This window comes from Phaenicophaeus curvirostris, chromosome 22 (assembly GCF_032191515.1).
Source record: "Phaenicophaeus curvirostris isolate KB17595 chromosome 22, BPBGC_Pcur_1.0, whole genome shotgun sequence".
NCBI classification, from domain to species: domain Eukaryota; kingdom Metazoa; phylum Chordata; class Aves; order Cuculiformes; family Cuculidae; genus Phaenicophaeus; species Phaenicophaeus curvirostris.
Genome location: NC_091413.1, coordinates 3,121,879 through 3,136,575, shown reverse-complemented (window position 1 = coordinate 3,136,575; position 14,697 = coordinate 3,121,879). Strand labels below are relative to the sequence as shown.

At 56.1% G+C, this 14,697-nt stretch overlaps 1 protein-coding gene across 1 annotated transcript in view; it reads left to right on the top strand.

The window, feature by feature from the left end:
• AGRN (agrin) overlaps positions 1-14,697 on the top strand; it is a 122,054-nt gene that overhangs the window by 53,074 nt on the left and 54,283 nt on the right. The window contains exon 4 of the mRNA XM_069874668.1: positions 8,224-8,271. Coding sequence (XP_069730769.1) covers positions 8,224-8,271 — 48 coding nt within the window. The remainder of the gene's footprint in view (positions 1-8,223; positions 8,272-14,697) is intronic.

The window sequence follows — 14,697 nt, the reverse complement described above, 5'->3', positions numbered from 1 at the left end:
GGGAATGAACCTGCTGTCTCCTGCTGGTGTTCTCTCTTCCCCAGTAACCAGTGGCTTGAGGGCATGGGGTCCCCTGAGATGCTCGTGAGCCTCCCCCATCAGTGCAGAGATGCAGGGCAGCACCCACAAGTCACGCTGCTCCTCGTGCTGATGTGCTGGGGTGAGTACGTGTCTCCTGCCAGCTCCGGGCTTGAGAAGCAAGAGGATAAAGCTACCCTCCTGCCACGCTGAGCACTGCCAGCTGCACCCAGCCCAGCCCCTTCTGCCTGGCCGCTGCATTTTAGCAGCAGCTGTGGCATCCTCGCTGTGCAAGCCCAGAAATAAACCCATTAATGGCACCGGGCTTTAAACTGGCTGGTGACCACATGGAGGCCTTAATGCAGCGAACACTTTAATTTGGAAAACTGGGCGGGGGGGAATATGGATGAGCTCAAAGATAGTGTTTTCTTGCCTGTGGTAGAGGAATAGCAGCTGTGTCTCAGGATGCTAAATTGGCCCGAGGTCCCTCATCCCTCCCTGTTCTTCGCTGGCAGCCGTGGTGACTTTCTGCCTCTTGCTCCCTGCTGGGGCTGGCCCTCCTCCCAACACCTGCAGCCTCAGCCAGGCTGCTCCCAGTCCCAGGGAGGAGGAAAAAGTGAAATGCTGTCAGCACAGGCGCTTAGCGTTGCTTAGAGAGGGGCTGATGTGCAGAGGATGGAGCCTTGGTGTGTCCGAGGGGCAATTCCCTTCTGCCTGTGGCTGGGCTGGGCTGTCCCAGTGCAGGCTGAGCTAGATGTACAGGTACCAGGGAGGTCCAAGCTGTCCCTGTATCTCTGGTGGCTTTGGCTCATGCACAGCCACCCCTTTCTACTTCAGGCTGGCCTGGAGCTGGTGGGTCAGTGCTACTGGGCTCGCTGGTCAGCTTTTCCAGCTGCTCACTTCTGAGCCAAGATTACAGAACCAAAACTGGCTTTTATGGCTTCTCCAACTTGCTGTATTTTCCTGTCTGGTCCTTCATGTGCTGCTGTCAGAAGCGTAAAGGGAAGAGCTGAGCGTGTGTGATGGGCATGGTCAGCAGAGAGGGGGTAGCAGACAGGCTGTCCCTGCTGTAGCTGGTGCGAAGGATGCTGGAGCTGTACACGGGTGTCTACATGCAGCCAATTCTGGGGAGGAGGGTGATAAAGAAACAAAGAACAAAAATAATGATGGACCAGGCAAGCGTGCTGTCTCCCCAGTGCAAATGGCTTTGCTGGTTATAAAGCTTCATCTAAAAAAACTCTCCAGGGGCAAAGGTCCAAGCGTTTTGTCTTTCCCAAGATGAGGATGAGCTGATCTGCCCATGCTGGAGTGTGAACCTGCCTCCTGCAGGACACAAAGGCTGCTCAGATCAGAGACAGGCTGCCCCTCAAAGTGGCCCCCACATGGCTGGAGGGGACAGAGTCCTTGCAGCCCTCGGAAGAAAGACAGGACTGTGCGGTGGCTGATTTGCATGTGTAAACATGTGCGCAGAAGGATGCAAATGTCCTTGCTTCCAATGTCCTCGCTTCCCTTTGGGGATTTGTTTCTTCCTTTATTCGAAGTCCAGGCTTTGGGCGCAGCCCCCATGTGCTGGGATTGCCAGGGGAGCCCTGGTGAAGGCATCAGAAGGGAGTTTGGCACCTGCATCCCAGAGCAGAAGGATGCAGGACCAGGCCATGAGAAGAGGGCAAGGGCACTCTGCTCGCTTTTTGGGAAGATCTTGGCTTCTTGTGTGGTGCTCCAGAAATTCCCAGGGTAGCTGGGGAAGGTCCTGACAGCAGGGCAGCAGTGGCAAGGGCTTGAGCTTACACTTTGAGTGCTGGAAGAGTGAGGGGCTCTGTGTGCAGGGACGTTTGGGGGCTCCATCTGCTTGTCACGGTGCTCCAACTTGCTCGGTCCCCATGCCTCACCCCTGATGAAGGGAGGGATGTTATGCCATGTCCCAGGAGACAGCCTCGTGGCTTCTGGTGCTGGAGCCCTTCTCCACCTGGCTTATCAGCACTCTCCCTGGAGAAGGCTTTGCTTGTGAGGGGGCTCCTGAGATGGGTTCCTAGCAGGATTCTACTTGGGAGAACTGGCAGCGTGTTTCCTGCTGAGCCCTCATTACATTTGAGCTCTCAGGGGCTCTTTGCAGTCCGTGTGTGTGTTGGGAAGAGACTGGCTCCTGGGGTGCATGCCCATCTGCCATTCTGCTTGGACGTGAGGCCATCAAGCACCCCACTGGTGTGGGCTCTCCTCCTGGCAGGGTGGTTAGGATGCAGCCCGTACCTCACTGCAAGCTGGAATCATGTTCTGCCAGTGTCCAGGGAGGGGTGGGGATGATGCAGCTTTAAAGAGGAGCAGTATCTGGGATGTGACTTGGATTTCTTTCCTCCCCTCTCTGTTTTTCGTCTTCCCTGTACTGCTCTTGGGGCTGGGACACCCAGGATGCTCCCAGCCTGTGGCTCCAGTGGAGAGGAGCAGCTTGGCTTTGTGGAGAGGCTGTAGGGCAGCTTGTCCTGGTTCCACAAGGAGACCCTGTGCAACCTCCTGCCTTGTGGTGCCCAAGATGCCCTGCTGAAGGACCACCCATCTCCTCTGCATCTCCCTGCTGGGGGGGAGAGTGGGTGGATTCAGCTTTAGCCTTTGTGTCCCTTGGGCTCCAGGTGAATTGCTAAGGGGAGGGAAGGAGGAGCAGCACGGCAAGAGCTGGCTGAGGCTGGGAGGAGAGCGGAGAGTGCTGCTGAGCTGTGGGGCAGTGCCACAACCCAGCCTGGGAGGAACCTGTGCTTCCTTTCCTGGGCTGGTGCTGAGCAAGGGGAGACGTGAAGAAATTAAAGCAGCTTCTCTGCAGTGAGCTTCCTAGTTTGACCACAGTGGATTTCCCTGCTGTCACATTTCCTCAGTGCTCATCTTGCTTTATGAGGAGGGGATGAGCATTTGAGGACTCCTTCCTTGCCTCACACATGACACTGCAGGGTACAGGCAGCCCCTCTGCAGCGCCTGGGGGACAGGGGAGGCTGCAAGAGCTTTTCTCTCCCATGACTTGGATGATAAACCAGCCTCTGAAAGTGCAGGGTGTGCACAGTCAGCCCAGACTTGTGTTCAGGCGGCTCTGTAACTGGAGAGCCTTCCTCTCACAGAGTTTTGTTCACAGTCTTCAGAGCTGCTTTCTTCCTCCTTGGTGAGGAAGAGCTCAGCGTGTTTGCCAAGGACCATGGTGCCTTAGAAACGAGGTAGCGGGTCGCGGAGCAGGTACCGTGGGCAGGGAAGCAGCTTGCCAGGAGGTGTGTGTTTTGCCAGGGAACACCATCTCACCAGCGACTGAGCCTGGAGAGGTGCTGTGGAGAACAGCGTGGAGGGCCTGGGAGCACAGTCTTATCTTGTAGGGACCAGTTATCACTGCCTTTGGGACTGCTCAGGCTGTAGTTGCCCTGCCCTGCTGTTTGCTCTTGCCCCACTTCTGGACCTTCACTCAAGAAATCAGGCTCTTTGGCCCTGACCTCCCTCTGGCTTTCAGCCCAGCTCTGCTCTTGGCCACTCTCCTCTCTGTTCTGGCAGAATCCTCTGCTCGGAGGCTTCTCAAGGGCAGAAATACCCAGGTAAGCAAGGAAGGGAGCAGCACAGCTTGATGGTGCATCTGTGTCCCAGCCCTTCTCCATGCTCTCCTCCTCCCTGGTCCAGCTGGAATTTCACAGAAACTGTGAATTTCCAACAGGAAGGTCCAGCTGGAATTTCACAGAAAGGGTCATTGGGCACTGGCAGAGGCTGCCCAGGGAGGGGGTTGGGTCCCCTTCCCTGGAGGGGTTTAAGGGACGGGTGGACGAGGTGCTGAGGGACATGGGTTAGTGATTGATGGGAATGGTTGGACTCGATGATCCAGTGGGTCTCTTCCAACCTGGTGATTCTATGATTATATGAACTGGTGTGCTGGCAGCACCAGCAAGGACTCAGAGCATGCAGAGCTTCCAGCTCCAGCTGGGTCCCTGCAGCCACATCCTGGTCCAGCTCCTTGGGTATTTGTGGTGGGGCTGTCCTCTCCATCAGGGCATGCCATTTGCAATACATGTCCTAAAAAATACGAACTAGGGGCTGCTCTTGCTGATTGTGTGGCTCTGCTGTCACAGAATCGCTTGGTTGGGAAAGACCTTTGAGATCATTGAGTCCAACCATCCCTGTCTGCTACTAAATCAGATCTCTGAGCACCTCATCCACTTGTCTTTTAAACCCCTGCAGGGATGGGGACTCCACCACCTCCCTGGGCAGCTGTTCCAGCGCCTGAGAACCCTTTTGGTGAAAAAATCCTCCCTGATTACCCACCCTGAACCTGCTCCATCCCTGGGGGTCTCAGCCCTGTCCGCCTGGGGCGATGCTGGGGAGGGCGCAGGGACTTTTCTCCACCTCTCAGCATCCCGAGGAGGGCAAAGAGGGTGAGGAGAAGGTCTTCCCAGCCCCGTCCCTTCCCTCTGCTTATGCACAAGTCCCGGGGGAGCCCGGAGCATCTCGACCCCCGCCACCTCCCCTCTCTTTGTCTGCGCTGCTCCCGCCCCTTTGTTGGCCTCCGACGGCTCGGGAGGGGCTCCCCCCGCTTCTCCCCCTTCCCCGTTTGCTCGGGTTCGACTGAAAGGGGAGGGATCGGGGGCAGCACCGACCCCTGGGGCAGAGGAGCAGGAGGGGGAACTCCGGGGCGTGGGGCGGGCGCTCCGGCATCTCCTCCTTGCTCTGTGTCTGATGCTGCCGGGGCTTCTCTTCTCCTTGGCTGGTGCTGATGGGTCTTAGGCTTCTCTTTGCTCTGTTCTCTGATGCTGCCGGGGCTTCTCTCCTCCTTCTCTGGTGCTACCGGAGCTTCTCTCTTCGTTTCTCTCTTCTGTGATGCTGCCGGGGCTCCTCTTCGTTTCTCTCTCCTCTGATGCTGCTGGAGCTTCTCTCTCCGTTTCTCTCTTCTACGATGCTACCAGGGCTTGGGTTTCTCCTTGCTCTGTCGTCTGATGCTGCTGAGGTTTGGGCTTCTCTCCTCCTCGCCTGATGCTGCGGGGACTCGGGTTTTTCTCTCCCTGTTTCTTCGTCCGCTGGCACCCCGCGATCCTTCCTCCACGTGTGGGGTGATGCTCGGGGGCTGGAATTAGGTCTTCGAGCTCCTGCTGCACGCCCACCCGCATCACCCACCCACCCAGGCAGGGGCACCCGCCTCTCCCATCGCTGTCACCTGCTCCCGCGTCGCTTCTCCATGCCGGGCTCCGCCGGGAGCTGGAATCTCTCCGGGAAGGACTGGCATGTCACAGCAGCGTGAGGAGGGGAGCTGGCCCACCCTGGCCACGCCGTCTCTGCTGGGGAGCGTCGCTCTCTGCCCACCGAGGGAGAGAAGCTGGCTCGCAGCCCCTTCTTGCTCATCGGAAGCCGGGGAGCTGGAGCCCAGCTCGCTTGAGGACGGGAGGCGGCGAGGGAGCGCGGCGCACCGGCTGCACCGGAGGAAAGCGGAGCTGAGCAGGGATGGATGCGCGGCGGCGGTGAGAGGAGCCTTGGCGTGGAAACGGGAGTGCCTGCACTCACTCGGGGTGTGGGCAAACTGAGCAGCATCCTTGGGCTGCTCCCGGTAGCCGGAGGAGCTGCTTGGGAGGGTCGGAAGCTGGTGAGCGTGAAGGTAGCTGCCCCGGAGCAGCGACAGCAGGAGGAGACGTGTCGGACAACGGAGGGAGCTGAGCATTCCTGGAGGGAACGCCGGGGCGGTGAGACCTCCCCTCCCATCCCTGCCAAGAGGATACAGACATTGCCAAGGCTGCGAGACTGGAAGAGGTCCCATGCCGGCACCCCTCGCGCTGTCCCAGTCCTGCTCCCGGGAGCCGGTGTGTGTCGGTGCCGTGACAGCCCTCACCCTCCCCACGCCGCTAGTGGCTTGTCCCTGTCCTGGTGGGCTCGGCCGCGGAACTTGAGCTCTCAGCACTTTGGCGTGAGGTTGTTGAGTTTGCTTTCTACGAACGGGCGTGGATTGACGTCTCCCAGGCTGGAAGAGGGGTTGCTGAGCGCAGGACTGAGGGTGGAACGGGCTCGGACCTGGCCCCTGTGCTTCTGAGGTGGCAGATGTGGGGACAAACTCTTGCTCCTGAAGGTGTCCCGAACCTGCCCTGCCCTCCTGCAAGCCGAGGATGGGAACTTCTGGAAAAACTTAGGTCTTGTGGCTGCTGAAGACGACCAGGGAGGGGGGGGAGGAGGGATCTATGTGAGCTTTGTGGCTACTCTGCTTTGGATGGGTCGGCAGCGGGTTGAGCTCTGGCTTGCAGCGTGACGGCCGAGCATGACAGCTTGTCAGTACCCCATGGCGCCGGGGGCCTTGGAGCGGGACCGCATGTATCAGCACAAGGTCTCCTTGGTGGTGCGATATTTCATGATCCCGTGCAACATCTGCCTCATCCTCCTGGCCACTTCGACCCTGGGATTTGCCGTGCTGCTCTTCCTCAACAACTGTAGGTGTCCTCAGGCGCATGGCAGGTGCTGGGGAGGGAGAGGATGGGGTTAGGTCAGTGGTGCCTGGGGCTCCAGTGTGGGCTTCGCCTTGCACCTGAGTGCTCATCACTCACCTGCTGCTCCCTAGGGAGAAGCCAGGGAGGTGATGGCCCACTCCGCAGCTCTTCCCCACTTCTCCTTGAGATAATGTTGGCCCAGAGCCGCGGAGTGGAGCTGCGAAGTGTGCGTGGGCCAGCCCCACCTCCCCACTGTGCGTGGTGTCCCCGTTCTCTCAGCTGTGCTGGCACCCTCTGTGTCCCAGGTCCCTTTCCCCTTGCTCCCAAAATACTGCATCTCGTGACCTGCTGCTTGAGGTCTGAACGTGGGGGGTGTTCATGGAGGGGAATGTCTCAGCAGGGCTGTTTGGGAGCTGAGGGGTAAAAGATGGGCTCCTGTGAGCCTCCTGGGTGGAGGCTTCTGCTGCTCCCTTGTTATAAACTGCGTAACCCTCGGGCCCCTGTCTCTATGCACGATGGGTGGGAGAAATATGTCCTAAGCTGCTCGAGAATCCTTGCTTTCTATACGCTCTCCTGCTCTGAAGAATCAGCATGGGGTTGAGGCAAGACGGAGGAGTTTTTCCTGTGGTGAGGCTGTTGATCTGAGCCCTGGTGTGGCTGAGCAGGTCACACACAGGTCTGGGTACATCCACGTATTCCAGCTGCTCTAGGAACTATGTTCCCTTGCCTCATCCTTACACAGGTGCTTGCCCTCCCAGCACCTGGCTCTCTGTAGGCACAGCCTGTGGAGAACTCCATCGTGCATTGATTTCTTTGACCTCCTTGATGCTGAAAAGTGCCAAATACCTGCTGTGAGAAAAACCTTTAGAGGGCAGGCGAATCCTCCAGCCTAGTCTGGGAATGCTGTATTTCCCCTGCTGTGTGCGTGGTTAGAAAAGAGCTGGGTAAAGCTGTAAAACACACAAAAGTGCTTAAAAAGCACTGGTGGGAGCGGGACCTGGGGGAAAAGCCTGGCTGGTAAGAAGTGGGTTGCCCTCTGCCACAGCCTGGCTTTGCCACCCTGGGCACATCACTTCATGGAGAGCAGAATGCAGTTTGAAACTGGCTTTAGGGTGTTTCCTGTTCAAGAAGGCAAGATCTGACTGGTACTCTTCTCACCCTCCTGCTTCATCAAGGGTGACCCAGATCACAGAGTCATTCAGGTTGGAAAAGATCTCTAAGACCAGTCAGTCCAACCATCAGCCCAGCCCCACCGTGCCCACTGAACCAGATACAGAGGGCTGGCTGGTGGTGAGGCTGTGCCACCTCGTTCAGGGACCTGTGGTCACGTCCATGGGAGCTTTCATCTTCTGCTGCCTCAAACATCTCCTTTCTCCCACCTTTCTTTTCTTGCCTTGGAAGCTGCGGCGTTCTCCGCTGCCACCCGACTCGACCCAAATGACTCGGTGAGTCGGAGCCCAGGTGGGTGCGTGTGCGAGAGGAGAGACGCGGCGTGATTTGCATTGCAGCCCTCTCACCGAGGCACCGAGCGGGCTGAGACAAGCCCCAGCCCTGCCAGGCAGGAGAGGGCTGCTGCCAGATCGCAAGCCAGAGATGCTCCATTGATAGAGGTGGGAGAGCTGGAGCTCCTGGCTCCTATTCCTGCTGCTCCCTTCTTGCTGCAGGACCTCCCGGGAGTCGATGCCTGCTTGTGCAGGGCACTCGTGCTGAAATACTGGGGACTAGGGGTGGAGGAGAGAGTGTGCAAAAGCAAACTGCTGATAGCCCTGTGTTTTCTGTTTCTTTGCAGACAAACCCAATAGTTACTTTACTCAGACGTCACCAACGCCGCGAGATGGTAAGTACACCGCCGCTTGCTGGAGCTCGGTTCCTGTGCTCAGGATGCACTTTGAGAGCAAACGGCTTGAGCCTCTCGTGCTTCCATCAGCAGCGCTCCTGACCTAGTGATCTATTTTGCAGCTGCCTGGCTGCTCTCTGTGCCCGGAGCCATGCTGCGTCCTGCCTGTGCCCTGCGCTTGCCCCCGCCTTGGGGATGCAGGAGCACGGCTCTCCGGGATGAGGAGGGAGGGTGTGAAGAGCATCTGTCCCTGCAAGGCACAGCAGTCCTTTCTCTGCTGAGCGTTCCCGGGCGGCTGTGGTGGAGGTGGGGAGGGGAGATGGGATCTGCCGTGTGCTCTAGCAGTTTGCAGAGCTTTGCTGGTTCTTCTGCTGAGGCTCTGGAAGGGACTGGAGAACGGGAACTTGTCCTTAAAGGGAAGGGCTTGCCTCTCTGCAAGCACAAGAGCAAAACCAACCAAAAGCAAATGGCTTTGTGGCAGTGTCACAAGTGAGAGAAGGACCATGGGAAGGTGATGGGCTGTTAGTGTGAGGAAACAGCCAGAAAGAAACTTCTGCTTCCCTTGGTCCATCTGTTTATTTTTGGTGTAGTGTCAGAGCAACCTGGACAATGAAGGAGGTGACTTGTTTCAGCTCATGGGCCTTGGAGCTCAAGGCTGCATCTTGCTGTGAGGAGCAGATCTTCCCTCCCCAGCCCTGCAAGCAGGCATAGGCCAGGCAGAGAGAAGTGATGTGGATGCGGTGTTTCCCTGGGTCTCTTCGCTGGTGTTGGTCTTACTGGAATAGAGCTGGAGTTGGTTGTGTGGACTCGTGGCAGCAAGACGTTAAGTGGGTACAAAGCAAGGAGGAATCTCTCTGGTGCAAGTACGTGGGACGTGGGCTGAGCAACTCAGGGAGAGGTGATTTTTGAGGTCAGCAGAGGTTGCTGAGATGCTGTTGGTTCTTTACTAAGTTACTGCTTCTGCTGTGCAGCCAGTTGATTCATCCCAGCCCATCCAGTCATGGATCAGTCAGCTAGTGACGTCATGTAAATGCTAACTAAAAATCCACTGGGCTTGTGTTCCAGCTGATAAATGATTTGGCCTTATCCACACCAAGAGCACAGCGGAAGCTGTTGTTCAGGTGGACATCAGGTATCCCAACGATGCTGGCCAGAAAGAGGTATCACTCATCTATGGAGGTGTTCAAGGCCAGGTTGGATGGGGCTTGGAGCCTCTGATCCAGTGGGAGGTGTCCCTGCCCATGGCAGGGGTGGGACTGCATGGGCTTTGAGGTCCCTTCCAACCCAAACCATTCTATGAGGAGCAGTGTACTCACCAGCATCTCACACCTTTTCTCTGGCCTTACGAAAGCCTTTGAGTCTCACAGACCTGCAGGAACTTTGGGTTTTGAGGCCATGCTGTTATCAGTAAATAGTTTTAAAAGCTGTTGGATGCAGGCAGGCAAGCACATGCTCAGATAATGTCATCATAGGAGCTTTGTTTCCTCTGGAAATCAGGCTAAAAATGCCCCGCTTTCTACTGGCAGGCTGCTCAGTCACCTTTCCCAGCCTCCCTAGTTTCACGTGTGCAGATAAGAACCCAACCAAAACCAGCAGCCAATTAATAACACGTTTGTTTCTTTCTTGCTTGCTTTCTCTGATGGAGGTGGGGAAAGAGGCGGGGGAGAAACGGATCCTAGATAAAATGTGATTAATCTATAATTGGACCAGAGAAGACATCCAAAGCAAAAATAAAAACGAACGTAGGTGTAACTCCTAGCTTAGGGCTCCAAAATATTAGCAGCCCAGCCCAGCCAGATGACATACTCCAAAAGATCTCTGGTCCCCACAGGAGATGGAAAACTACCACCCTTGGTGTGTTGCCAAACGAGGCTCCTCCTTTTGTGAGTCTAAAATGGTGCAAATGCCACACGTCATCTCTGGGGAGCGTTTCTGGGTAGAGGGGAGCAGGGGGCATGGGGAAGAGGTTCCCTTTGGGGCTAGTCCTTTCTGATTCTCTTTACCAGGGGTATTGTTCATCACCTGGGCTGGCTTGGAGATGTGACCCTGTTCCTGGAGGGTCTGCTGTGATCCTTTCCTGGTGCAAAGCTGACAGGAGTCACCGCCTGTCCTGGCAATGTCACACCTCAGTTTTCACGTGAAGTGGCCTTTCCTGCACCTCGGGCATCTCTTCTGCAAAGACCCTCTCCTGTGTACCCAAAGGGTGCTGCCACAACCGCTCCCCAGCGATGCTGGAGGTGAAGGACTTTGCCAGCCAGCAGGGAGGTGTCTCTAATTAGCACTCATGCTATTTATCTCTTCTTTCCCTCCAATACCAATTGCTACCCCATGAAACTCTTCAGAAACGCATCAATCTATAGAGCGGTGTCTGCTTCATTTTGAAACAAGCCCATTAATGCTGTTAACTCACTGCTTTCTCCCAGATCTCTGGCATTCCCGCAGCTGGGCGGGGGATCGTTAAGCTCTATAGGGTTTTAAAGCCTGGCTGACTTAAATTTTATGCTCTGTGGAGGCTGTTGCCTTTTCCCCCAGCTGAAGGACTGGCCCATGGCATCCAAGCTGGTTCATTCTTCTCCTTTCTCGCCAGTGGCAGGCAGGAGCTGAGGAGTGTCTGCAGGAGGAGCTGGAGAGGGGGAGGCTGTTGGCTCAGCTGCATCCCCCAGGGCAGGAGGGCTCTGGAGGGGGGGTTGGCAGGTGTGGGGCAGGGGGCAGGCAGGGTGGGCTCTGCTTTCCTGCATCCCCTGGGGTGAAAGAGATGGTGGGGGTGGATTTGGAGGGTACCTCCTCCCCTCTCCTTGTTCTGTGATGAGAGACTGGATTTCTGTTTGTTGGCAGTGTACCTTGGCGGAGGCGCGTGCGGGAGGCGAGATTCGTTTTGGTGTTTGCTCTGCGGAGGGCAAGGAGAAGAATAAGCCCTCTCTGAGCCTTGAAGCCAGGCTGGAGAAAGCTGGGCTGGCTGTTCAGGTGGAACATAGGATGAAGCACTGGGTTCTCGGGGTCAGCTCCTCGTTATCCCTCTCTTCTTGCTGCCGTTCTCCATGTGGTGTGAAAAACCCTTGCGGCCACGGTGTTTAGTGAGGTCCACATGGAACGTGATGGCAGAGCCAAGAGCAGCCAGCAGGACTCCCGCTCACGTGGGAGCTGGGGAAGGAGCACCAAGCTTGGCAGTATTCAAGAATCATAGAATCATTAGGTTGGAAAAGACCTTTGAGATCATTGAGTCCAACCATCCCTGCCCACTGCTAAGCCATATAGAAGCCTTTGGACAAGCTATCAGGCACATAGAGTGAATGTTGGGGTTGTCCTATGCGGGGATCATCCTTGCGAGTCCCTCCCAACTCAGGACATTCTGTGGTTTTATGGAGGCCCCTGTGTTTGGGGCATTGGCTGCCCCAGGGCCATGTTTCTCGGTGGAGATGCTCTCCTGTTTGGTGGTGGTGTCGGTGTTCCCCTCCCAAGCCCCATGTGGAGAAGCGTGGTGGGGAGCAGGGAGAGGTTTGCATCCCCTACCTGAGCTCCTTACACCCTGCTGGGTGGCACTGGGGTGTCCTGTCCCCAAGGCTCCCAGGCAGAGCTCCAGTGGCATGAGCGGTGATGATGCTCCAGCACCTCTGGCTGGGTTGAAGCTGGTGTTGCTGAGCGAGGAGGGACTCGGAGCATCGGAGCGTGGTGGGGAGTCTTGTCACACATCACGGAACAGGGAAAAAAAAAAATCACTCTCCACAAGGTGAAATTTTTGTGCCAGGCTTTTCAGCAGCTGTTTGCTTTTAATTTCATGGTGCCTACTCCTTCTTGGAGACTTCACTGCAGCGCAGACTGAAACGCTGATCCTCCTGCAGTGTTGGTGGATGCACCTTGCATCCAGGTGAGGGGGTGACCTGGGGTGCTTTCCTGCTTGCCCCACAACTCTGGTCAATTCACACCTCCAGGATGAAGCTGGCCGGCCCCTACCTGGCCCAGGGGATCCTGCGGTGAAGTTGCTGTGGTTCCATCTTTGAGTTCACCTTCTATTCACGCCCTGTGGCAGGGAGGCAGCAGCTTGGGAGCCACAGCTGGGCTCTGCTTGTGGACCTTCATCCCCGTGCACTCACCAGTGAGGCTTTCTTGCCCACTGCCGCAGTGGGAGCGATGGTTTCCCTCAGCGCCGCAGCAAGGCGTGCTTCAGCTGAACCAGCTCTGACTGCTTCAGGGTTGCTCTGGAGAGAAAGGAGAGATGCTAAACATAGCTCTTCAAAAGCTGAGCGGTAGACAAGGTAGCAGCAGTTATTAGACACCACGTTTGATCTCTTGAGAGCATTTTCTTCTCCATTTACAGTGAGATTTGAGCTTTCTCTTGGGGATCAATTTATGCACTTTCATGTTATGTGGCTTAAGAACTAGAGGAGGAGAAGATGGGAGAACTGCTAAGGTGTGTTTGTGTTTTTCCCTGTATTGGATCCTTGCTAAGGTTGCAGATCCCCAAGTGTGCCTCACTCTCCCCACATCTCTGCCTCTTGTCTCCCAAGGCTGTCTTTCTGGTGTCATGACAAAGAAACAACATTTGTTTTGCTCTGTCTTCTCTTCCCCTTGGCTGTGTCGTGCTGGAGCTGGTGTGTGATACCTTTCAGAGAGAGTGAGTGCATCACTACCAGCTCCCAAGTCAGCCCGCTGCAAATCCTGCCTGGTGCTGTGGCAGAGGCTTTCTTGAACAGAGAATGTTGGTTTTGCAGGAATGCGCTCCATGGTCTTAGCATCATAGAGTGGTTGAGCAGGAAGGAACCTCCAAGCCCATCCAGTTCCAACCCCCTGCCATGGGCAGGGATGCTTCCCACTGGATCAGGGGCTCCAAGCCCCATCCAACCTGGTCTTGAGCACCTCCAGGGTTGAGGAAGCCACCACTTGCTCTGGCACTTCTCTCACTCCAGCAGCTCCGTGTCTTTCCTGTGCTGAGGACTCCAGATCTGAACACAGAGCTCCAGGTGGGGTCTCACGAGAGCAGAGGAGAGGGGCAGAATCCTCTCCACTGATCTACTGGTCACCCTTCTTTTGATGCAGCCCGGGACACGGTTGGCTTTCTGGGCTGCGAGTACACAGTGACACAAGGATTCTCCTCATTTTGGTGGCAGGAAGGGGTTTGCTGGGAACAGGAATGGCTGTAGTTGTTGTGAATGCGCATGTTCCAGATGTGCCAAGTGGTGCTTAGCTGAGTCAGGCATCTTCCTCCAGCAGCAGGGATCCAGAAGCTCCTCTGGGAGTCTGTCCTGTGTAAATGGGTGCTCTGCCTGCTGGGTTCACCCAGGCTGGAGACAGAAGCACTTAAATTGGAAAAGACCTTTTAGGTCATCAAGTCCCACCATAAACAGTGCCATGGTCATGACTAAACTATATCCCTAAGCACCACATCTACCTGGAAGTCTTTTAAATATCTCCAGGGCTGGCTTTTCTCCTGGTTGGGGCATGGGATGGATGCCCCTCTTCTCTGTCCTACAGCAAAAGGCCAGCCAGGACAGACTCGTGTGGTGGAGGCAGTTGAGGGGAAGCCAGGCTTGGTGCAGATCCTTAAGGATGCAGTCGCTATGTTTTATGCTTCATAAAGGGTAGGTAGAGAGCAAAGGACAGCAGGAGGCACGAAGCTGGCTGAGACCACAAGTTCTGAGCCAACTACTTGCGAAGAGCATGAGTAGATCTTGCAGAGTGCCTGGGAAAGGTCAGCAAGGGGCAGCGCGATGGTTTTTTCCAGCCATGCAGCTGAGTACTGGCTTTGAGTACTACTGCTGCAGCTGGGGAGGAGCTGCCATTCCCTCCAGGTGTCCAGAGCCTGCTGTAGCCTTCCTCCGTTTGCCAAGCTCTCTAATCAACCTGATTTGTAAACACTCTGTTTTGCAGAGCGTGGCCTCTGCAGGCAGGTGGGAGCAGGTTAAAACAATCCAAGTATTTTTTTTCCTGCCCTTGCTTCCCTCCCTCGCGTGGGCTGTGTATGGGCTGCCATCCCAGCTGGGTGCACTCTTTGGGTGCTCTAAATTTCGGGTGTTTTGCTGCAGTGTGGCTCCTCGGGGCAGATTCCTGCTCTTGGCCACTTGCTGTGTGGTCATAGAACGATTTGGGTCAGAAGGCACCTTAAAGATCATCCAGTTCCAACCCGCCTGCCATGGGCAGGGACACCTCCCACTGGATCAGGGGCTCCAAGCCCCATCCAACCTGGCCTTGAACACCTCCAGGGATGGGGCAACCGTGACTCCTCTGGAAAACCTGGGTCTGTGCCTCACCACCCTCACAGAAAACCATTTCTCCTTAAGATCTCATCTCAATTTCCCCTCTTTCAGCTGAAAATCATTCCCTCTCATCCTCTCTCTGATCAAGAGCCCCTCCCCAGCTTTCCTGCAGCCCCTTTCAGTACTGGAAGGCTGCTGTAAGGTCTCCCCAGAGCCTTCTCTTCTCCAGGCTGAA